Source organism: Jaculus jaculus, chromosome 18 (assembly GCF_020740685.1).
Source record: "Jaculus jaculus isolate mJacJac1 chromosome 18, mJacJac1.mat.Y.cur, whole genome shotgun sequence".
Lineage (NCBI taxonomy): Eukaryota > Metazoa > Chordata > Mammalia > Rodentia > Dipodidae > Jaculus > Jaculus jaculus.
Window position 1 is genome coordinate 25569713 of NC_059119.1, and position 25806 is coordinate 25595518.

The following is a 25806-nucleotide window of genomic DNA, read 5'->3' on the forward strand; positions in this document are numbered from 1 at the left end:
GAACATATTTATATAAAGTCCTAAAAAAAATCAAATAAACTTACAATGGAAAACAAGTTGGTGGTGACTGAGAATGAATAAATGGCATTAAATAGAGGGATGCATAAGCCAAATTAGGAAGATGCAAACATTTGTTATGCTTACTGCAATAAAGTTGTGTGTGTCTGTGTGTGTGTGTGTATGTGTGTGTGTGTGTATACATGCATACATATGGATTTATGGATGCATTTGTGAAGATGTGTGCATGTATATGGAACTTGTTGAAATTAACATTTTAGGTATTTAAATTATTTTAATTTTTTATTATTATTAACAACATATTCCATATGGATATATCATGTGTTAGTACCCTCTTTTCCCTCATACCTACCACCATTCCATTGGGGATGCTCCTTAGTGGGGTTGCAGGTATTCCCCATTATTTATTTATCTCTTGCTGCTGCAAACAAATACAAGGTGCATGTGCCACTTTTTTGTACCCAGCTTTACATGAAACTGACATTTTCATAGTCACGATTTCTTGGGCTTTGATTATCCCTTTGTAGAGTTGCTAAATGTCCTTATACACTGGAAATTGATGTATTTTATGAAATATGAAATGCACCTCAGATAAGTTTATAAAAACATTAACATATTCAAGAAAAATAGAGAAAATGTAAATTATTTAAGAGATAATTGCAATTTAATTGGAATCTATTAAACAAAGGAAATATAAATTGTGTGTCAACTGAACACAAAGAAAAGAAGAAAATGCTAATATGAGGTCATATTCAAAATCTGAGTTCCAAAAAGAAGAGTGAAAATGCACCAAAAGCAATACACTACAGTCCAAAACTCTTACAAAATGGATAATATATTTAAATACAAAGAATCAAGTTATCTTATGAAGACAGTGCATGGGAAATAAAAAGAAAACGGTATCTGGGCACTGTACAGCTACCAGAGGAGGAAACACATTTTACTGTCAAAAGAGAAACGATAAGGCTGAGCAAACACCAGTACTAAAGGGATCAAGAAGAAAGTGGATGATAACTTTAGAATGCTGAAGAATAAAACAGCTGCTAGGAATTCTATACCCATCTCCTTCATCGATGAGTATGGAATAAAGATACATCCAGAGAAACAACCAAGAGAATCCTTTTCACTGAAGAGTATACCTGCACTAAAGAAAATTCTTCAGGAAGAAAATAGTATTAGAAGAAACTTGCTGGTAAGGGAAAAGAGATTTCATATTCAGGGATTATTTATATATTTTATACTTGGATTGGAGTTAGGAGAGAACAAGCACAGCAGAAAAGTCAAATATGTGGACCAACATAGTTAAGTAATAATTAAGATTATTCAAAAATAATAGCAATAAAGCAGGGAGTTGAAAGTGTGCAATTAGGGCTGGAGGGATGGCTTAGTGGTTAAGGTGTTTGCCTGCAAAGCCAAAGGACCTTGGTTCAATCCCTCAGGACGCACCTAAGCCAGATGCACAAGAGGGCATATGCATCTGGAGTTCATTTGCAGTGGCTGGAGGCCCCCGACACACCCATTTTCTCTGTCTCTCTCTCTCTCTCCCCCTTCCTTGGTCAAATAAATAAATAAAAATAAAATATTTAAAAAAAAAGAAAAGCACACAATTAAGCCATGTCCTGATAGGGCTAAGAGTGAAAGATAGAAGAGAGGTTAAAACTGGAAGCAGTAGTCAAGAACAGATTTTAAAAAATGATGCCAAACTGTAATGAATCAAAATGTGTCATTCAATTTGGATTATTCACAATTCAAAAGATAGTAGTGGTGGGTGATGAACAAAGTTAAAGAAGAATCACCCAATAATACCTTGAGAGACAGATATGTCATCAACAAAACATAAAATAAAAGTGAATTTAAAAATGCAAGAAAAAATGATGACTGTTAATAGCAGAAAACAGAGTACTATTCCCCCCTCAAAAAAAACTCTCCAAGTTTCAAATGGAGGTGCCAAATGAAAATTCGAATGATATTCTTCACAGAAATGAAAGGATAAAAAAAAAAAAAGAAATGAAAGAATCAGTATTAAGGTTGGGAAGATGGCTCAGTGGTCAAAGGTGCTTGCTTGCCAAGCCTGTCAGCCCAGGATCCATTCCTCAGTACCAATATAAAGTCAGATACACAAAGTGGCTTATGCATTTGGAGTTCATTTGCTGTGGCAAGAGACCCTGGCTCTCTAGATCTTTCTCAAATAAATTTAAAAAAATAAGCTGGATATGGTGGCTTATGCCTTTAATTCTAGCACTTGGGAGGCAGAGGTAGGAGGATTGCCATGAGTTCAAGGCCACCCTGGGACTACATAGTGAATTCTGGGTCAGCCTGAGCGACAGTGAGACCCTACCTCGAAAAACCAACAAAAAAAAGGAAGAAGAAATAGTAAAAGAAAAATCAAAATTCATATGAAACCACAAAGACCCTTAATAGCCAAAGCAATCCTGAATAAAAGGAACAACTCCAGAGGAATCATAACACTTGACTTCAAATTACACTATAAAACCTTAATAAAAAAAAAAACAAACAAACAGCAAGACACTGGGGCAGGGGAGGGAAGAGACATGTAACAGACAACCAAAAAATAAGACACAGATATGGCCATCTAATTATTGACAATGTGCCAAAAAAAAAATGCACTGGAGAAAAAAGATGCTAGGAAAACTGGATATCAATATGTACAAGACTGAAACTAGAGCTTCCCTCACACACTGTATAAATACCAACCTCAAGAGCTGGAGAAATGGCTCAGAGGTTGAGGCACTTGCTTGCAAAGCCCAACCGCCCAGGTTAGAGTCCCCTGTACTTATGTAAAGCCAGAGGCACAAAGTGGTGCATGCATCTAGAGTTTGTTTGCAATGGCTAGAGGCTTTAGCATGCCCATCCTTCCTCTTTCCCTCTCTGCCTGCAAATTAATAAATTAATGAAATATTTTTAGAAATTTTAAAAAGTAACCTTAAGAGTTGGGGAGATGGCTTGCAGTTAAAGGTGCTTTCTTGCAAAGGCCTACTTGCCTGGTTTCAGTTACCCAGTATTCACTGAGAGCCAGATGCACAAAAGAGCCCATGCACTGACAAGAGGTCCTGCTACATCCAGACTCACACTCTCCTTCCAGTAAATAAATAAAAATATTGAAAAATACATCCTAAAATGGATCAAAGAGCTTACTGTAGAACCTGAGACTTTGAAATACCAGAGGAAAACACAGGGGAGACAGTTAAAGATCTGGGCGTAAGCAATGACTTTGTAAACAGGGCTACAACAGACTAAGAAATCACAGCAAGGTGCATGAGTGTGACCGCACTGAATTTAAAAGCTCTGAACAACAAAATAACCAGCAAAGTATACAGGCAGCCTACAGAAAGAGAAAGAAATCTTTGCCAACTTTTCATCCCACATGTGGTTAATATCTAGACGATATAAAGAAGCCAAGATATTAAACATCAGAAGAGCAAATAATCCAATCAATAAACAGATAAAACAAACTGAATCAATAACTTTCAAATGAAGTATAAATGAACCACAAATAAATGCAAATGTTCTAGTCATTAGGGCAATAAATACAAATCAAAAGAACCTAGCTAAGAGATTCGCCCAGCGGAAAGGAACCCATAGCTACACTGGGGAAACAAGACAGAATCCTAGGGAGACCAAGATTGTGGAATCCAATGAGAAGCTCCCACTAGTCTTTGCCAAAAGTGAGGCCACAACATCAGAATCTCTTTAATAATAATACTTATTCCCTTTAACCTATTCTGATCTTGATCTCTCCTCTCTCTCTCTCTCTCATTCCTTCTCAAAGAATCAGCTTTTCCTTTTCAGAAAGCAGCCAGAACCAAGGACAACCAAAATCCATCAACAAGACAAGAATAGATCGCTGACTCCCAGGCAGGAAGGAGATGAACTCAGCAGCCAGGGTCCAGGGGAAACCAGAGAGGAATGGCGAGATGAGCATGCATGCTGCTTCAACAAAGAGCCTGACAACCTGTGCCAGGGTGATGCAGACAGACACAGAGGACACTCAAAACACAGCAGAGCAGAAACCCAGAAGCTGCTGAGAGCTCAACGCTAAAGCAGACTTAAAGCACAGCCGCCAAGGCTCAGGGAATTTTGCAGAAGAGGAAACGGAATATAAGAGCCACAGGATAGGAAGGAACATCCAGAGACATTGCCTCTCCCCACCCCCGCAGTGACTGGCTGCTGCTCTCACAGCTCATAACCCGCAATTCCATGGTGAATACTATCAATCCCACTAAGGAGGACCCTCATGGGAGTGGGGGGCAGAAAGGAGGGAAATGATGGTACCCAGACGTAATGTATTCATTCAAAGTTTCTACTCGATAAAGAACAAAATAAATAAAATGTAGAACAATCTTGGCCATGAAAGACAATTTAGACAAAGCGGACAGATTCCTTGAAAATCATAGATAAACAAAATCGACTCAAATACAATAAATTTAAATATGTATACTATGTGTGTCAATACATAATAAAAATGAGATCGCTGCAGGGCGTGGTGGCACATGCCTTTAGTCCCAGCCCTTGGGAGGCAGAGGTAGAAGGATCGCTATGAGTTCAAGGCCACCATGAGACTACATAGTGAATTCCACATCAGCCTGGGCCAGTGTGAGATGCTACCTCGAAAAAGAGAGAGAGAGAGAGAGAGAGAGAGAGAGAGAGAGAGAGAGAGAGATTTAACCATGAGTGAATTCTAAACACTGAGATGAGAAGTTGTTTATAAGTTTATTAAAAAATTTTTAAAAGGGAAATATTTTACAGTCATGTGCAAGAATAATTAAATGATTAAATAAATCTATTTGAGAAGGCACTTTAAAACAAAAAAGGGAAGGACTTTTATGTCCTTTTTAGGACACACGCCTCAATAATCTGATTAAAACACGTAAATGCATACATATGGCATGAAATACAGTAAATTTATACATATGACATAAAAGTAGAAGGGGTTCTTCCTGGAGACCAGCAACGAGGAGAAGGGACAGGAGAATAAATATGAGCAAAGTATAATCATATATATGAATGAAAACTCAGTAATGAAACTGATTATTTTGTAGCCTAGCTAAAAAAGTTAATTTCAAAAAAAAATGTATTTCAAGGACATTGCCACATAGAAAAACTTCAAACTCTCCATGAATATAAAAGCTTTATTAAGAAAATATTAGCAAATCATATGTGATATATAGGATACTAAATTATGATCAGATATAAATAATTTCAACAAGAAAATGCATTTAGCTTTCAAATATCCACACCAAGGTGAGAGTTTCTAAGCAAGATAGTAGGCTTATTTCTTCCTGCTAAATACAACCTTAAACCATACAAATAATGCAAAAACTATCATATAAGAATTGTGAATGGTGAACAGAAGACAAAATGATAAAGGAACCCAGCATTGGAGAACAGAAAACACAACGGCTAGGTATTTTACATCCTCCAACTCACAGAAATTCAGGCAAAAAAACAAAATTATCTAAATCACAACCAAGAAAATGATATAGTCCAAGGCAACCCATTTTTACCTAATAAGACCAGCTCTGCTGCACCACAAAGAGCAATGAATAGGAAACCCATCCAGCTCAGCCTTCAAACATTCTTCACTGACCCCCTTGACCTACTGAAAGGCATCAAGCAGTTGAGCAGCGCTGATACAAAAGTAAGTCTAACACCCTAAGCATATAGTTTAGAATTTATTTATTTATTTATTTATTTTATTTTTATTTTACTTTTTTTTTTTTGTCACTGTGGACTCCATTCCAACTTACTGAGATGTTTTACAGCCAAGAGAGAAAAACAGAAAATTTTACTATTAAGTGCCCATTCTATGTAAACCCTTCATCCACCCAGAACTGAGTTCTCCTGTACTGGTAATAACAAGTGATTATAGGTACAGAGAATCCAACCTCAACCAGAGTCAAACTAGGGAAGTAGGTACCTATGGGTAGGATGCTTGGGTCTCACAGTCCTGGAGAGTGTTACCTTCACAAGGCAAAAGACTCCCTAGCTTCAATAAGAAATTCCAATCAAGCCATATGGAGGAACATCCTTTCCCCAGTACCAGAACTTGAGAAAGGAACTAACAGCACCAGATAAAGCAAGCAGGCCAACTCAGTACCACAAGCAGAACCAGCTACACAGTGAAGTTTGGCAGCTGAGGAAAGCACAGCAGACCTGGGAAGACGAGATCTATAAGCTGAAGCCAACCAAGATAAATCCTTACTAAAATAAAGGAGTTAACTAGCACCCAGAGTCTTTAGGACATAAAAGAAAATTACTCAGGAAATAATGAACCAAGAAAATCATAATTTGAATGGGAAAAGATAATCAACTAATGCTAAGACCAAGAGGAATCAGACATTTTAATTACCTGTTGAACACGTTAAATACATCATCATAAAAATGTTTTAGCAAGCAATTACAAATTCTCCTGAAGCAGATGAAAAAAAGAAAATCTCAGCAAAGACAAGAAGGTATAAAATAGAATTAATATAATTATGCAACTGAAGAAATTCACTATGGTTTTATGCTGGAATATATCTAAGCATTACTATAACTACCCCACATGCACAGAGTCCTGGTTTTGATCCCCAGCATGGCAAAAATTAATTAATTAAAATAATAATGAGGGACTGGAGAGATGGCTCAGTAGTTGAGGCACTTGCCTGCAAAGACTAATGACCCAGGACTCAAGTAAAGCCAGGTATACAAAGTGGTTCATGCATCTGGAGTTCATTTGCACTGGCTAGAGGCCCTGGTGCATCCATTCATATTCTGTTTGTGTGTGTGTGGTCTCAATCTCTTTCTCTCACTGCTTGCAAATAAATTAAAATAAAAATGAACTCACTGGATGGAATCACTCATAATGTTTATATGATATAATACATAATTAGCAAGTAAAAGATCAGTAAAACTTAGCAAATGTGAATAATACAGAGAAAATAGACTCAAAGAGAAATGAACAAAGCCTCAGAGGTCTGTGGAAAAATTACAAAAGATCCAACCTCTAATACTCATTACTCTGTAATATCAGAAAGAAGAGAAAAAGAGTGAGTCAAAAAGCTGTTCAAATATTGAAAAATTTAAATGTATAGATTTAAGAAGACAAATATAGATTTAAGAAGACAAATCCAAGAAAATTTATATCATAATAAATAAAAACTTCTGAAAATTAAATTTAAATATACAGGTAGGTCAATGATAGATGATAGAGAGATGGTAGATAGATTGATAGATGACAAGTAACAGAGAAGATTATCCTTTGGAGGAAACATTGTCACAGAATCCCTCACAGATACCAAAATTAAATCAAAGAAAAACTTATCAAATGCAAAAAATTAAAGTGAAATAAAACATCTTGAACTACATAAAATGAAGCTAAAAGGTTTTGATAGAGAAAATATACAGTATTAAAAGTTTGTGTTAGAATGCCAATTATCTCAATCGAAGATTATACCTCAAGACACCAAGAAAAGTGTGAGCAAAGTAAGCTCAAAGCAAGCATTAATAAAAAAAAATAACCATAATACCAAATAGTATCAAAGTAGAAAATGGAAAAATAATACACAAGATTAGTTAAACTAATGGACAATTCTTCAAAAAAGTTACAAAAATTGATAAACTATCAGGCTCAACTAACATAAATAACAGGGAAGAGATAAATCATCAAAGTCAGGAAAGACACAAAGGATTTGATAACAGATCCCACAGCTATTTAGAAGAAAGGTAATAAAACAAATTTATCCTCAGAAATTTGACAAGTTAGAAGAAATGGGCCAAGTCTTAAAACCCACAGCCAACCAAAATGCAGCCATCAAGAAACTGGCCAGAAGAGTTGTTCAGCAGCCATCAAATAAACTGACTCTGTAATGTAAATCTCCTTTAAAAATATCTTAATAGTTTTACTGAAGAATCCTTTCAAACATTAAAAGAATTTAAACAAATACCACAGTGTCACCCCAAAAGAGATGGCAGGCAGAGGCATGTTCTCCAGCATGTGCTTAGTCTATTACTTCCCTAAGGCCAAAACCAGATGCACAGTACAATGAAGGAAGGTGATAGCCTGATACCTGATATTCCCAGAATGGAAAAGCCCCTAAATAGGAACCAATATTGTATGAAAAGCTACAATACTCAAGGCAGTGCCGTCCTAACTCAGAATTAGGCATTAGAATTAGGCATACTTTTCAATGGAACAGACAACAGATACCACAAATGAACTCACACAAATATTCACAAATGACTTACAGCAAAATCGGAAAGTAGTTTGATGGAGGACAGAGAGCCTTTTATCTTAAATTATGGAGAAATACATTGAACATTCCTAGGCAACAAAATTAAAATCTCAATCTAAACTTCATAATTTAAAAAAATAACTCAAAGATAATTGGATTTAGGGCTGGAGAGATGGCTTAGCACTTGCCTGCAAAGCCAAAGGACCCAGGTTTGATTCCCCAGGACCCATGAAGCCAGATACACAAGGTGGCACACACGTCTCAGCTTGTTAGCAGTGACTAGATGCCGTGATACACCTATTCTTTCTCTCTCTTCCCTGTTCTCTCCTTCTCTCTGCCTCTTTCTTTCTCTCTCTGTTAAATAAATTAATAAAAATAAAATATATTTTTAAAAGATAATTGGGTTTAAAGGTACAATGTGAATATATGAAAATGTGCAATGTGAACATAACTGAGAAATGGAAGAGAAAAATTTTTAGGATATGAAGATAAGCAAATACTTTTCAGGCTTGACATCAAATGTATATCCTTATCTGATAATTTAGGCAACTAGAAAACATGAAAAATATACTTGCCAATTCTATATCCAATAGAAGTCTACTAGCTGGGGTATATAAGGAACTCTCAAAACTCAATTGTACAAAATAGGCAAAACTATTGGACAGGCTTCCAACTGAAGAAGCCATCCAGATCACAAATAATCACATGAAAAGTGTTCATCGCCACTGGTCACTAGTAAAATGAAGGTTAAAACTACAATAAGATAGATATGTCTTTGCAATTATCAGCTAAAATATTGATAACCCCAGAAGCTCTTGAAGCTGAGGGAAAACCATTTATTGAATACTGCATGGTTGAGGTATGAAATGGTAGTTACCCAAGAAAATAGCTGAATTGTGGTTTTTATAACCATAAACACACAATTAGCACATGACCCAACAACCGCAGTCTTGGGCATTAATCTCAGAAAACTTACACACTAATACTGTTCCTTCGCAGATTTAGTCAGACCACCATGTTGCCAAGAATCTAGGTGTCCTCCAATGGTTGAATAGGTTAGAAAGACAGTGAGCATATCTGTTTCCCCAAAATATATTGAACTATATTAAAAAGCTATCGATGTATGTATGCAGCAAATTGAGTGGATCACTAGGAAATTTAAATGAATGAAAAAAGCCATCCATAAGATTTTAGTACTAACTCATTCAACTATGTAACAGTTTTAAATTTTAATATTTTAGAAATGGGGAAAACATAGATTACTGGTTGTCAGAAGGTGAGAATGCACAGCGCATGGGCACATGAAGAAGGGAGGTGTGGACAAAAATAAAAGAGCAATTTGAAGCCAGGCATGGTGGCATACACCTTTAATTCCAGCACGTGGGAGGCAGAGGTAAGAGGATCGCTGTGAGTTTGAGGCCACCCTGAGAGTAGAGTGAATTTCAGGTCAGCCTGGGCTAGCGTGAGACCCTATGTCAAAAAAAAAAAAAAAAAAGCAATGTGAGGAGTCTTTATGGTAACAGAACTATTCTCTGTCCCCACTTTAGTGACAGACACATCAACTAACACGTGATAAAACTGAATGGAATGATACATGCATGTGCACACAAATACAAATAAGACTGGGGAAATGTGGACCTGAGCCAGATCTATGGGCTGTACCAATGCTAACATATCTGTTAAATCACTATAAAATAGGATGATGTCAAAGGAAAAGTCAGCAATATATTGGCTCCCTCTATATCACACATGATAACTTTGCATGAATCTGTATTAACTTCAAAATAAAAGTTTACTTAAAAGTAATATGACTGGGCATGTTGGCACTCATCTTTAACCCAGCACCTGAGAGGCAGAGGTAGGAGGATCACTGTGAGCTCAGGGACAGCATGAACTAACAGAGTGAGTTCTAGGTCAGCCTGGGCTAGAGTGAGACCCTACCTCAAAAAATAAATAAATAAATAAATAGGGCTGAAGAGATGGTTTAGTGGTTAAGGTGCTTTCCTATGAAGCATAAGAACTCATGTTTAAATCTCTGGGTCCCACATGAGCCACATGCAATGACACAAGCGCAATGTTGCACATGTGCACAAGGGGGTGCACACTTCTGGATCTCTCAAAATAAGCGTGTGTGTGTGTGTGTGTGTGTGTGTGTGTGTGTAAATATCACATGTCATGAAAGCAGAATGGGAACTATTCTGAAGGAGGAAGCAGAATAACAAGAGAAGGGTGGGGATGAGGGAGGACCAAAGGGGATAGTTATTAATAAAGTACGATGATACACGTGTATAAAAATTTCACAAAGAGCCAGGCATGATAGCACACACCTTTAGTCCCAGTATTCAGAAGGCAGAGGTAGAAGAATCACCATGAGTTCAAGGCCAACCTGAGACTACATAGTGAATTTGAGATCAACCTAGGCTAGAACAAATTGCTACTCCCCAAAAATGCAGCAAAAAAGAAACAAAGGAACCAATTTGTCTGTATGCTGACAAAATTATTTGTATAATAATATTTGGAAAAGGAGGAGAAACTAGAGTGCACCAATATTTTTAAAAAATATTTTTATTCTTTATTTATTTACAAGCAGAGAATGGGGGGTGGGATATGGGCTTGCCAGGGACCTCTAGCTGCTGCAAATGAACTCCAGATGTATTCGCCACTCTATGCGTTTGATTTTACGTAGGTCCTGGGGAAATGAACCTGGGTCTTTAGGCTTTGTAGGCAAGTGACTTCCCTGCTAAGCCATCTCTCCAGCTCCAGAGTACCAATCTTAACAACTATTGGAATGTATTTGTATATATGCACATGTGTATGTGTGTGCACGTGTGTGTGTGTGCATGCGCACGCATGGGTGCAAGTGTGTACACATGTGTGTGCATGACAGAGGACAAGTTCGGGAGTTGCTCTTCAGATACCACCCATCTTTTTTTTTTATTTTTGAGATAAAGAATATCACTTGCCTGGGACTCACTTAAGTAGGCTAGACTGGCAGGTCAGAGAACCACCTATTTCTACCTCCCCGGCATGGGAATTGCAAGCAAATGCCAACACAGCTGCCTTTTTTTTTTTTTTTTTTAAAGCATTGGTTCTGAGGATTGAGCTCAGGTCTTCATGCTAGCAAGGCAAGCATTTTACTACTGAACTGTCTCCCCAACCTTGGAACATATTTTAAACCTTCAAAGTAGTATAGTATGATATCGATAAATAAAAATGAGCAACATCAAAAAAATAACTGTCCAGTTTACTGGGGTTTTGATTTTTTTTTAATTTCTTTTTATGTTGCGGATAGTAACCCTGTGTCAGCTGTATAGTTAGCAAGGATTTTCTCCCTCCTGCAATCTGTTCTGTCACTTGGTTGCTTCCTTTGGCTTGTGCGCATGTAGTCATATATGTGTGGAGGTCAGAAGTCAACATCTAGTGACCTCAGCCACTATCCACCTTGTTTTCTGAGATTAGATCTCTCACTGAACCTGGGGCACATGGATGTCAGCATGACTAACTACCCAGCAAGCCTTTGGGATCTGCCTGTCTCCAATTCCTGAGCTCAAGAATTACAGGTGCACACCACACACGGCACTTTACACAGACGCTGGGATTTGAACTCAGGCCTTCATATCTGCGCAGCAAGCACTTTACCCACTGAGCCATCTCCCCAGGGCCCAATACAAGCTTTTTAATCCCACGAAATTCTACTTGTCAGTTACGGGCACTGCTAGTTCCTGAACTTGTATCGTGTAGATATCTTGAAATGTTTCCTCTACTTTTTTTTTTTAATATTTTTTGTTCATTTTTTATTTATTTATTTGAGAGCGACAGACACAGAGAGAAAGACAGATAGAGGGAGAGAGAGAGAATGGGCGCGCCAGGGCTTCCAGCCTCTGCAAACGAACTCCAGACGCGTGCGCCCCCTTGTGTATCTGGCTAACGTGGGACCTGGGGAATTCAGCCTCGAACTGGGGTCCTTAGGCTTCACAGGCAAGCGCTTAACCGCTAAGCCATCTCTCCAGCCCATCCTCTACTTTTTCCTCTGTCAGTTTTAGGGTCTTAGGACTCACATTATTATCTTCGATTCACCTGGAGTTGATTTCATTACAGTGTTTGAGGTAAGAAAGATGAATCTAGTTTCATTCCTAGGCTTGTGGTGATCCAGCTTCGCCAGTACTACGACCCAGTCAAAACTGAGCCAATAAAACGAGGAGACGGTGCTCAAAAGATAAATACAAATGGACAATAAATATGTTTTTAAAAGTCTAACATCACTAGCCATAAGAGAAGTATAAATAAAAACTGCATTGAGATACCATCTCACCTCAGGATGAATGGCAGTCATGAAGAAAACAAGCAGTAACAATTGCTAGTAAGGATGTGGTAAAGAAGATCAGTATGATCAGTATGATGGCTGACCAAAAACCTGTATGACCCAGCCATTCCACTCCTGGCTATCTCTACCCAAATCTCAAGGGTACATGCACAGCATTGTTTATTTCAGCACTATTCACAATAGCTAAATTATGAATTCAACCTAGATGTCTATCAGCAGAGGAACGAATACATAAGGAAAATGCAGTTTGTATACATTGAGGATTTTTTTTTTTTTTTTTTTAGCCATAAAGAAGAATGAAGGAATGTCAATGGTAGGATAACAGAGGCAACTGGAGATAATTATGCAAGTGAATCAAAATCAGTTTCAGAAAACCAAATGTCACATTTTTCCCTCACTTTTGGTCCCTAGTCTTTATAGGTACATAAAATAATGTATGTACCGATGACATCAAAGCAGAAGTGGCCTGGTCTAGGGGAACAAATGACCCTAGGGAGGGAGGAAGAGGAGGGGAGCAAAGTATGGAAGAAGGCACTAAAGCGTATTATATGGTGCATGGGAATAGCTATATGAAACCCTGTATAATAAAATAAAAAATAAATTTAAAACAGTCAACATAATTTATCATATGACCAGGAAAAAGTAGGATTAACACATATCATTGTCTTCATAGATTCAAATTGTCTGACCAAATGTAACACCCATTCTTGATAAAATTATGAGAAAACTGGGAATGTGAGGGAATATCTTTGTTTTCAAATTAAGAACTGAAAAAAAAAAGGCAATGAAGAGCGTCAGAGGAAAAAAATAATGGGACCAATTATGAGTATAGTGACCAGAAAGGGACACATGGGAGACTATGATTCCCTTGAGTTCTAAGTATTTCTGTATGTGAATGTTGCATTTCCGTTTACATTACAAAAACACTAGGATTCAGTCACAACAACATTCCAAAGGCTGGAAGCATAAAAATCGAGTATCTCACACTTCCTATCATAGCTTTAAAACAACAACAAACACCAGGCAGCAGGAGAGAAAACGTAAGTCAATTCAGCAGAATAATAAAATACTACAAAATTGATTAAGCAAACCGAGCCCACTTTGGGGGCGGGGGGAATAACAACTCAAATCCCGGGGTCTGTGGAGACGGCTCGGTGACTAAAAGCCAGTGTGATGTTTGCAGTGGTGGACAGTAAGATCGAGAACCTGTCTCCAACACGGGGGAAGGCAAGGACCGACATGCTGAGGCTGGACTCTGAGCACTACACACTTACTGTGACACACATGTTCAACAGGCACACACACACAAATAAAAGCTTCTGTTAGGTCTCATCAAGAAAAGAAAAAAAAAGAAGTACGTAGGAGCACTTGCTGCACACACATGAGGTACAGAGTTAGATCCCCAGCACCCAGGTACAAAGCCATGCACGGCCATGCCTGCCTACAGCCCAGCGCTAAGGAGAGTGGACACAGGAAACTCAGTGAAACCGCCGGTCAGCAGTAAGATGCTCCAGGTTCAGAAAGAGACTTTGCCTCAGGAAAATAAAGTGGAAGGGATCATCTCCCTCTGCTTCCTGTTGGTATCTACACACACACACATGCACAAAGCACACCTAATACACATATACAGAAAGAACTCAAAGAAGGCAACACAAATATTTAATTGTAGGAATGAAGAGGGAGAGATTTCAGGTTTTTTTTTTAAGTTTACAAATAATATATAGAGCTTTAGTATTGAATTTGGCAAGATTTTTCTGTGAAGTACATTGCTGAAAATAATCTGATAAAATGTAGAAACCAGGAAAATGTTCCCAACATATCAAAGCAATAGCTCCATACCAATAACTAGATCAAAGAAATCCACAGTCAACTACTTCCCAACTTTAGCGTGAAGAAGTAGAAGGGGACTGAGGAGGTTTCTCAGTGGCTGAGTGCACTATCTGTTCAAGCATGAGGGCCTAAGTGGGCCTGAGGCTGCTCAAGTTTGAACCTCCAGAACCCACGTAAGCAGCTGGGCTTGCCCACACACATCTGTAACCCAGTCCTGCGGGACAGACTGAAAATTCAATGGGCCTTGCAAAAGACAAGCTCCAGGGCTGGAGAGATGGCGTAGCGGTTAAGTGCTTGCCTGTGAAGCCTAAGCACCCCGGTTCGAGGTTCGGTTCCCCAGGTCCCACGTTAGCCAGATGCACAAAGGGGCACACGCGTCTGGAGTTCGTTTGCAGAGGCTGGAAGCCCTGGTGCGCCCATTCTCTCTCTCTCCTTCTATCTGTCTTTCTCTCTGTGTCTGTCGCTCTCAAATAAATAAATAAATAATTTAAAAAAAAAAAGACAAGCTTCAGGATCAATAAGAGGCTTCATGGCAAGCAGAACAGATTGGTGACTGGTGGAAGTGGAAGCTCAACATTCTCCTTCAACCACCTGCCAGCACCCAGCAGGGTGTTACACCCTGGGTGTTACACGAATGTACATATAACACACACACACACACACACACACACACACACACACACAATACACGCCATATATACCATGCACACACAAAATGTAGAAAAGGATGTTGGGTGGAAGGTGTTTTTTTTTTTTTTTTTCTCCAAAGGAAGCATGCTTGCACACACACAGTTACATACTACACACACTATGCACACACAAAAATGTAGAAAAGAATGTTGAGTTGGAAGTTGTTGCAGTCAGATATGCCCTGCTGGCAGAAATCACCCGCCCATGAGCAGCTTGTGGGGGAACAAAAAGGTTTATTTTGGCTTACAGACTCAAAGGAATGCTTCATGATGGCAGGGAAAATGATGTCATGAGAAGAAGGTGGACATCACTTCCCAGCCAACATCAAGTGGACAACAGGAACAAAAAAGAGTGTGCCAAACACTAACAAGGGGGAGCTGGCTATAACACCCATAAGCCCACCCCCAACAATGCACTGCCTCCAGGAGGCGTTAATCCCCAAATCTCTGTCAGCTGGGAACCTAGCATTCAGAACACCTAAGTTTATGGGGGACACCTGAATCAAACCACCACAGAATTTCTCTCCCCCGCAGAGGAAGCATGCTTGCACACACACAAATACATCCATGCACACACAAAAACATGGGTTGGAAGGTTCTTTTTTTTGTTTTGTTTTTGTTTGTTTTGTTTTTAGAGGAAGAGTGCTTGTCTAGCAAGTGCAGGGCTCTGGATTTGGTCTTTGGCCCTGGGGACAGGGGTAATCACAAAAAGAAATAGTAAAGGATGAGCGATTGTTTGTCCACACCATGAGGAGAGCAGCAGCCTGACTTACACTAAGCACAAGCACCAGAGAGGGGAAACCATGGCAGCTCCACGTGCGTATGAGTGGAAACGCTCAAACGCAAAATGATGATGAAGAAGAAACAGGCCTCAAAGGCCAACTCCACAGAAGCCCGTCCCATTCACACGAAGGAGTCGCACAGAGCAGAATAGCCTTCTTCCACATGCTGCCGTCACCCTGGGTATGACAGGTGAAAATGGCCCATCTTTCCTGAAACTAAGGACAGTTAAGCTGATGCCCAAAAAATGGCCAACTAGAAAGATGGAAGGAAAAAAAAAAATACCAGAGCCTTTGATCTGAGCAGCGAGCTTCTAAACTGGCCAAGCGTGAAGCTGTCTTATCTGCAGACCCCTTTGAAAGCGAGAAGAGGTTTGTTTCACTATGTATGGCACTGCAAAGGGGTCATTCTGCTACCCACAGACAGGTACATATCAGTAAGGTGCACCAGTGAATTGCATTACTCTGAGGTGGATAAAAGTAGAGAAAGAACTACAAATGATAAACTAGGAGATGGATATACAAATTTTAGAATGGCATAGGATAATATGGGACATTCAAGTCAGTGGCGGGTGGAGGGAAGAAGTAATATTCCAAAAAGTGAAACCAAAGTCAGCTCATCACAGCTCATTCCAGACCCATCCTTACAGATGGCAGAACTGGCTGAAAGAAAATCAAACTATGAAACAACTAAGAGAAGCATTCAGTACATACCATCTACTCTTCAGTTTGGGTAAAACATACAAATATGGAAAAAAATACTGCACATGAAAAATCTAAGTATTGGACCACATAAAAAACTAAATATCTCGGTGAAGATACTTTTAATTCAAAAGAAATTTGTTGAGACAAAATATCAGCCCCAACTACAAATTCCCTTCTTCAAAGAAATTTTTATAAGGTGATACATCCCCATAGAAAAATATACAAAAGGGTATAAATTTGAATTACAAAATGTGACATAAATGATCAATGATTATATTTTAATGTATAATATCATGAGAAAGTCAAATTTAGTAAAATCATTCTTATTGTTAACATATTAGTAAACAAATTTAACTTATCAGTAAGATTTTTGAGCATAGGTGTAATACAAATCCCACAAACTATGAGTGGATATGAAAATGACTATGCCTTTATATAATTTAAAATGTGTATAAAGTACATAAAAATTATTATCCTTGGTTTTATAAATTTACCTCTTAAAATATATAAGGAAGAAATAAACATGCATCAAATTAAAATATTACATATTTTGTATGTTCATTATGATACCATTCTATAATAACTTGATAACAATGCAGAAATATTCATCATATAGGAAGATTAAACAAATAATAGCTCCCTGTAAACTAAGCAATTATGTTCTCATTAAAAAAAAATAGTTGTAAAGAATAGTTTAAGACATGAGAAAATATTTGCAATACACTGCCAAGTGAGAAAAATCAGGACATAAAATGTTATGTATAATAAATAGCAATTTGGTAAAGATACACATCACTATCTCTATCCCCATGTAGAGGGAAGGGAGAAACCTATAGAAACTGCACCAGAAATGCAAACAATCTTTATTTCTTGGCGCAGAGATTATAGCTGACTTTTATATTCTCCACTTCATTTATCTGTATTTTCTAAGCATTCTACCCAAAATGAGCAAGTATTGACGAAATGTTACTTAAAATGAAAGGCTTAATTGCATCTCCTCCCTCTGCCTTTTCTTGGATGAAATGGCAATGTTTGTTTTGGTCCTCTGCTTTGTCAAAGGCAGTTCTTGCACAAGGGTTCAGAACACTTGACATTTTACCAGGGAAACTTGCTGCAGGAATCGTAATCCAGGCAGAGAATGAAGCTTGTTTCTCCTCTGCAGCTCTCTGTGTGCAGCCAGGAGCCTCTATGACTGCAGACATCGTACAAAGTTCCCAGTGCCACCCAAACTATTACTGGAGACTATGCCCACTTCGGGGCTCCTGGCACCAGCTACTAAAACCACCATGGTTCTGTTTCACCACCATAGCTAGCCTGGCTCTTCGGTGTCTTTTCAGCCCGGCCTTTACAATTTAGAACTCAAAGAATGAAAGACAGTTTGTCACAACGTGTAACAGATACGAGCAAGAAGGCTAATGACGAGCTTCCAAACCCAGCGAAGCCTGGGGTCCCATCACGTGGCAGTCACCACACGATGAGCAATTATTACTCTGTGAGTTATCAGCAGCCACAAAGCCCTCCTGGGGACATCACACCAAGGGGACATTTGATTCCTGTCTAAAGCCAGCTTTTATAAATCAGAATTGGCAGAGACAAAAGAAACACCAGAAACTTGTATGGGAGAATGAAGCCCTCCCATTTCCCTGGGTAACCGCTTGAACGTGGAGGGGTGGGCCAAGGTTAAGTGGTGGGACTTGAAGTTAGAAGGCTCCAGGACGTGAGGAAGGGATGGCAATTCTGTAAGGCTGGCTTAAGGGAGAAAGAGGATTGAGTAGAAAGTGGGCTAGTGGGAGTGAGAGAGTCAAGGAACGGCACTGTCTCATGTTCAGGAAGGCAGTTCTGGGTCCTCCCCTCCCCCCTCACATACACTAGAGAAGGGGGGGGGGAGATTTTCCAGCCCTGGTACAGCCACATTCTGTGTAATTATGCTACTACATAGTACTTTCTAGTCTATGGCCCTTAGATTTCTAGAGATGCCAGGACAGACAGGAGGTGCGTTAGAGAGCCTCAGAACTTCTTGCCCAGATTCCTCATCTATTGCAACCATCACGTGTATGCTTCTCCAGTTGTTAGTACTGTCAAGCAGAACCTGACAGCCAAGACTTCAGAGGCTACAGAAAGGCTTGAATTCCACCAGGCTCATACCTTCTCAGCCTCTCTTATTCCTCCTTCAATTGTCTATTCTAGAAAGGGGCATAAAGCAGCTGTGCTATCTCATGCCAGCCCAGGGTCCCCTTAATCCTGGGAGGCGAGGCATAAAGTAAATCCCATAAACTATCTGTATGCCCCGCCCACTCCCCCACCTTCCTTCCCAAATAAACGCTGCTCTCCACTGCATCAGTGAATCAGGTGTGTACCACCTGTGGAAAATGAGGTTCAAAGGGCCTGCAGGCAGCTAGCACATTTTCCAGGGTTTCGCTGCACCAGGGTCCTGTGTTTTAATAGAAGGTAGTTAAGTTCCCTGTGCCAATGTCACTAGGATGGAGAAGGGCAGGCAAGCTCAGCAGTCCTGTCATGAAAAAAAATATTTCCTCTGGGCTGTTGCCTGGTCTTACAGTCCAGGCAAATCATGCTCAGAAGGGAAGGAAGAATCAAGCATCCATATTTTCTATCTCCCATGGATTACATCAACGCGAAAACATCTCCCCAAATAAAATCTCACTCAGAGGTAAAGCCAGCAAGACTCTGCTCTAGACACACAGTGAGAGCTAAGTGCAGCCCCAACTCACCAAGCACCTGCTCAGAGCCACACCTGAGCTATTATTTATTTAATCTTCCTATATGATGAATATGTACGCATTGTTACCAAGTTGTTATAGAATGGCACCGTAATGAATATACAAAATATGTACTATTTTAATTAGATGCACATTTTTTATTATATACTGTAAGAGGTAAATTTATAAAGCCAAGGATAATAAATTTTATGTGTTTTAGACACATTTTAAATTAATCATGTAAAGGCATAGTCATTTTCACATTCACTCATAATTTATGGCATACACCTATGCTCAAAAATCTTACTGATGGGCTGGAGAGATGGCTTAGCGGTTAAGTGCTTGCCTGTGACGCCTAAGGACCCCGGTTCGAGGCTCGGTTCCCCAGGTCCCACGTTAGCCAGATGCACAAGGGGGCGCACGCGTCTGGAGTTCGTTTGCAGAGGCTGGAAGCCCTGGCGCGCCCATTCTCTCTCTCTCCCTCTATCTGTCTTTCTCTGTGTGTCTGTCGCTCTCAAATAAATAAATAAATAAAATTTTAAATAAATAAAAAAAATCTTACTGATGTGTTAAATGTGTTTACTAATACGTTAGCAATCGGAAAGATTTTTTTTTTTTATTAAATTTCTGCTTCTTGCCTTAGCTTTGGCACCTTGTATGATGAGGACCTTCAGTCTTCAGCACTGAGGCAGGAGACCCATGCCTGCTCTATGCTGCCAGGAATATGACTTCAAGTGCCCAAACCTGATGGTCCAGCCACACAGGAGTGCTCACCCTGACAAAGAGAATAATTATGTCTGAAAGGAGCTTCTCATGGACAGAGATAATGCTGACACCCTCCATCTGAAGAAGAGTCAGACAAGGGAAGGAGCTACAAGACACAGGAGAGGCGGAGCCAAGAGAAACCCAAGGCCTAGAGTCAATGAGGTGACGTACCCACGATGCACCTCTGTGTACAGTAGATGTTCAGTGGTTCCTGCTCTGCTCCCTCTTGTCCTATGCTAAAAGCTCCCTGAATAAATAAAAACAAAAATAAAAAAAAATTAAAGGGTTGGAGAGATGGCTTAGCAGTTAAGCACTTGCCTGTGAAGCCTAAGGACCCCAGTTCAAGGCTCGCCCAGGACCCACATAAGCTAGATGCAGAAGGGAGTTCATGCATGTGGAGTTCATTTGCAGTGGCTGGAGGCCTGGCACACCCATTCTCTTTCTATCTGCCTCTTTCTCTCTCCCTCCCTCTCTCTCTCTCCCTCCCTCTCTCTCTCTCTCTCTCTCTCTCTCTCTCTCTCTCTCTCTCTCTCTCTCTCTGTTGCTCTCAAATAAAAAGAAAATGAAGGACTGGAGAGATGGCTTAGAGGTTAAGCGCTTGCCTGTGAAGCCAAAGGACCCCGGTTCGAGGCTCAGTTCCCCAGGTCCCACGTTAGCCAGATGCACAAGGGGGTGCACGCGTCTGAAGTTCGTTTGCAGAGGCTGGAAGCCCTGGAGCACCCATTCTCTCCCTCTATCTGTCTTTCTCTCTGTGTCTGTCGCTCTCAAATTTAAAAAAATAAATAAAAAATTTAAAAAAAAAAGAAAATGAACAAAAGTACACTCCCATGTGGTGACACTTTACCCCAGCTGGCCTCCGATACACCAAGCTCATGCCATGAGGTAAGAGTAGTTGCACTGACAAGCCCACGAAACCCTCTTTTGGAAACTCTTGTTTAGGCAAAGACTAATAAAGCCAAGGTTGGGCTGGAGAGATGGCTTACAAAACCAAAGGACCCAGGTTAGATTCCCCAGGACCCACGTAAGCCAGATGCACAAGGAGGCCCATGCATCTGGAGTTTGTCTGTGGCAGCTAAAGGCCCTGGCACTCCCACCCTCCGCCTCTCTGTCTCAAATAGAGAGATAGATAAACAGAGAGGGAGAGAGAGATGTAAGGTAAGGGTAAGGGTCAGGGTAAAGGGAAGGGAAGGGAAGAGATAAGATAGATAAGAGATAAGAGATAAGATAAGGCATGAAAAAGCATGATCCCAATAGGATGGAGAACAGAACCTCTCCTAACAGGTCAGCCAACTCCACCAGTGACAGGGGTGACATCCTGGTAAACAGTGCCCCCAGTGGCAGACACAGGCCAAAAAGCTCCAAGAGCAAGACAGAGACAATTGCTTGTCTGGAGTTCACCATGAACTGTCTGTGAACCATCTGCCCTTACATTTTTGCCATGCGGTGCTGCCTCAACGAGAACGCGCCTCGGGGCAAGGTAATTTAATTAGCATTCGCCCAGCACCCTGCGGCGCACGGACAGCACGCACTGGCTCCCTCCTATGCAGGGCTGAGTAATCCACAGCCTCTCCATTCCACTTACTCTAGAGAATCTGGGTGACTCACCCTCCCTGAGATGTCCCTCCAGGGCATTTAGTTGAAGAAAAATATCCATTCGCTCCCTAATTTAAGTGATGGTGCCTCTTGGTTTCAATGTCGGTTCTTGTTTGGTCTTGTTTGTTGTATTTTTATTTATTTTTTTATTTTTTTCAGTTTCAACATACACGGTGAGCAGCATCATTACAAGAAATCCCTGATCCTGCCCAGGATGACAGCATCCAGCCATCTTCCCAGGTGCTTCCCAGGCAGCTGTGGGCAGCGCAGGGATGCAGAGAGCCTCCGTGTGCAGGGCTTCTCAGAGAGCTGCTCTTTGTACTGACTCCCTGGGCCTCAGGACACCCTAACCTTCCCCTCAAATCTGCAACCCACCTTCAGCTATTTTCTCTTTTATATGTCAATAGCCTCCATCATTACTTAAGTCACCCTAAATTCCCAGCATCTTGCACCAGGGAACCACAGCTCCGCTGCCCTGCCTTTAAGAGGTGCCCTGTGTCCACCAAACCATATCCTAACATCCTCTCCTGGCTTCATCCTGATCCCCACCCCACTTCACTTGAATGCACCCTGGGCCACAATTACAAACATTTGCTGTGGTAAATCCTATTCTCTGCCTCCCAGATACCTTCTCCTTACCAGGGATAAGCTGCTAGGCAGACAGACAACAACTGGGAAATGCAGTTATTTAGGGCAGATTTTCAAATGACAAAAGGGTACATTTTAAAATAAAGCCCACTTGAAACTCAGCTTCCTTCCAACTCAATTACACCCAGGGCTCCTGCTCAGAAGCTCCTAATAGCCAAGAGATTCCAGCTCCCATTGGCTTCGGGGTTTTTGAGGAGTGTTGCCTTGGTAACATGGAAGACCCTGACACCTGAAACAGGAAGTGAGGACACAGGGCCCCTCCTCCTCTCTCAGGCACCTAGAGTGGCCAGGAGGGTGCAAAGCATGGGATTCTTGAGGCTGTGGCATGAGCTGCCTAAGGGGGCAACGACTCCCATAGCCAACACTCTGCCCACCATGGCCAACTTGGTATCGGAGCACAGCTGAAAGGAAGGTGTGGGAAGAGCCTGCTTGTCACCAACCACAGAGAAGCACTGGGGGATGAGAGCAAGTGCCTAAACACTGTGCTGACATGAATGGAGATTTCAGCAGGCAGCTGTACTCTGCAATCGCACACAGACACACACACACAGCCAGACATGGTAGCACGTGCCTTTAATCCCAGCACTTGAGTAACAGAGGTAGGAGGATCATTGTGAGTTCGAGTCCACCCTGTGACTACATAGTGAATTCCAGGTCATCCTGGGCTACAGTGAGACCCTACCTTGAAGAAACAAACAAAAAAAAAACAAAAAATGACTGAAAGAATTGCTTTGCCTGCTAATCCCTGACTAAGTTAAGGATTGCAACACAAGCCAATGTTTCTTATCATCCTGGCCCACACCAGCACTGACCATCCATCCCCATTCCCCCAATCTCCAAAGTTGTGGGCATCCCTTCCGGACATCATAGGCCCTTCCTGACACACACAGGCCCTACAGGATGTCACAAGATCACCATCACTACAGGCACGCCTCTACGTTTAGAGATGTCACCAAGCAATATACTCCAGCCATCGTACTATGATTACTGAACCTCCAGAATTTGTACGACTGCCTCTTCACAAATCCTCCACAAGCAAAATCAAAGCTTCCCACCCAGATTCTCGGGATTCTCAACACCCCAATATTACCTAACCTTTGCATATCTCTGCACTGCCCCTAGCCTGGCTCTAGGGCTCTTTGCTAAGGGTTTATCCAGGCCCCTGCTTAGAGACCATCATCTATAGGGATCTCCTCCATGTGCGAAGTGCCATCATTGGTGAAACTAAAACTCCCTAACATATGAAGAAGGATGTGTGTTAGGGCCCAGGCACAGTTTAGTGTATTTGTTGCTGAGGGTGTGTCAATCAGTCAACGAGTCCATCCTTCCTCAGGAAGACTGCCTTCTTGCAGTTCCTTTGTACCATAAGCAGTGCCATCTCTAGAACCAACAAGCATGTGGGCCTCCTGCATGGGCTGTTTCTGGGAATGCATCCAAGGCAGCTGTGCTAGCCAGGCCCTGGACTACAGCCTCTGTCCTTCCTATGTCCCCATCATTGGCTCTACGCTGGCTTACTGATCGTCTCTGAGGTCCTTCCTTTGGATAATAATGCCAAGTCTTTCACAGTTATATGAACACCTTGGTCCAAACTTTTATTAGACCCTTGGCTTCACAGACTTCACTTAATTGCAGCTTTGGGGGGTGGGTCCCCCACTCTGGGTAAAAGACTTAGGTGGCTGACACACCTGGCCTGATGACATTCTGTGCTCCCTGCTGGGCTTGATCCTGAATAATCACTCTCCCCTCCCCCAAAAAAGAAGAAAGAGAAAGCAAAAGTTTACCAAAAAAAAAATCTCCTTTGGCCTGCCACCTGCATCAAATAAAAAAGTCAAGCTCGAGGTGTGGCCCTTACCTGTCTCTTATTTCTCCTTCCATCAGGCTCCAGGGAATCCCTACATCCCACCCTCTGTACAGCTCAGTTTTCTATCCATAGCCTTGTCCCACTTTTGGATCTGAAAGGTGCTCTGGCTTTCACCTCTGTCTCCAGTCTCAAATACAAGTGCCACAGATCTGAAGTTGAACTGACTGCATGGCTCGTGGTAAGAGTGTTCATCGCTCCAGCATCGAGGCAGTGGCAGTACCCGAGTCGAAGGACCCTGCTGTTCCTAAGGGGCCTCCGCTGGACTTCAGAATTATACTACTGGCACTTCCTGTCTGGGAACCTCTCTCCACTCCCTCAGCATGCCCCAGAAATGCCAGCAGAAACAGCTGCATCAGCAGAAAGTCTGGGAGACGGTGGGAAGGGGGGGTTCCTCTGCCAGTGCCATCTTCAGAGGCACTACAGTGGGAAGACCAGGAGGTGGAAACCATGGGGCCTACCTTGCGCATGTCCTTGCCAAAGGTCTCACTGTAGGTGGTGCCGAGGATTTCAAACTGGACGTAGGGATTCGAGCTGTCCTCCCGAAACTCCATCACTCCCGTGAGGCCAGTAATGTGGCCCTGCAAGAAAGGAGACAAGACCATCACAGGTGGGGAAAATAATGGACCCACCAAGAGGGAAACAGTCACCAAGACAAGGTAGTCTGGGTCTTCAGGAGGCCATGGATAACATTGGCAGTCCTAGGCCTCTGGAACAGGAAGAATATTTCCAGGGTCACCCTTTCACAGGAGAAATCCTGAAGATCAGTACCTGCTAACCTTGCAGATAACATATTTAAAGTGATTGCCATAAGCCAGGCACTGAGATTAAAATGTGATAGCATTTGTCCCTACCTTCCTGAAGCTTTAGTGCCCCCGCCCTCCCTGGGCAACCAGTTTCCCAGGGCTTCCCTTATCCTGCCACAAGAGGGAAGTCAAAAGTCAACACAAGCCGCATCTGACACATGCCCCGAAGTTACTGGGCACCAAGTAGCTTGAGGGCTGGTTTTTGCAGCATGTGCCACCTTGGGCAGATCATTGTCCATCTCCCATCCTCAGCTCGAAGTTAATCAGATCCACATCACAAAGCCCACAGGGTAAAGGAGAAAATGTGTTCAGAGAAAGTATGTTCAAAGAGTGTGTGGCACACGCTGGCTGTGGGTGGCATGCCAGCCCCACGCCTCCGTCGATCAGCCCACTGGGATCCGCAGGAGCAGCAGGAGTGGGGGACTGTTGAGAGAGCTGTGATGAGGCGCTCTCTCTTTCAATCGAGGCTACTTGACTCACTTGACTTTATTGCCTGTAAACCCTAGGAGCAGGGAGAGTCCTAGGAAGTGAGTTGGACTCTTCTGAGGTACAGGAAATCCAAGCCAACACCAGAACTTGTTCACTGCAATTCAAACCATGTGCAATTTGTTGTGACTAAGACTCCTAATGCTATAGATTTCCCTAAATGCTCTTTGGAAGCCTCTCAAAGCCAATTTACTCTAACAAGTCTTCTGTGGCTAACCCAGTCCATTTCACACCCAGCCATGTGACATGGGGCACTCCTCATCACATGGGACACAGTACAAATGCACAGTGGATATGCACACATGAGCACACAGGCATGCACACCCACTCCCATACACATGCTGGGATCATCAT

At 41.5% G+C, this 25806-nt stretch overlaps 1 protein-coding gene across 2 annotated transcripts in view; it reads right to left on the reverse strand.

Moving 5' to 3' along the window:
* The window catches only part of Grid1 (glutamate ionotropic receptor delta type subunit 1), a 796332-nt gene that overhangs the window by 215284 nt on the left and 555242 nt on the right, over positions 1–25806 (reverse strand). For both annotated transcript variants that reach the window (XM_004658009.3, XM_045137810.1), the window contains exon 8: positions 24622–24741. In XM_004658009.3, coding sequence (XP_004658066.1) covers positions 24622–24741 — 120 coding nt within the window. The remainder of the gene's footprint in view (positions 1–24621; positions 24742–25806) is intronic.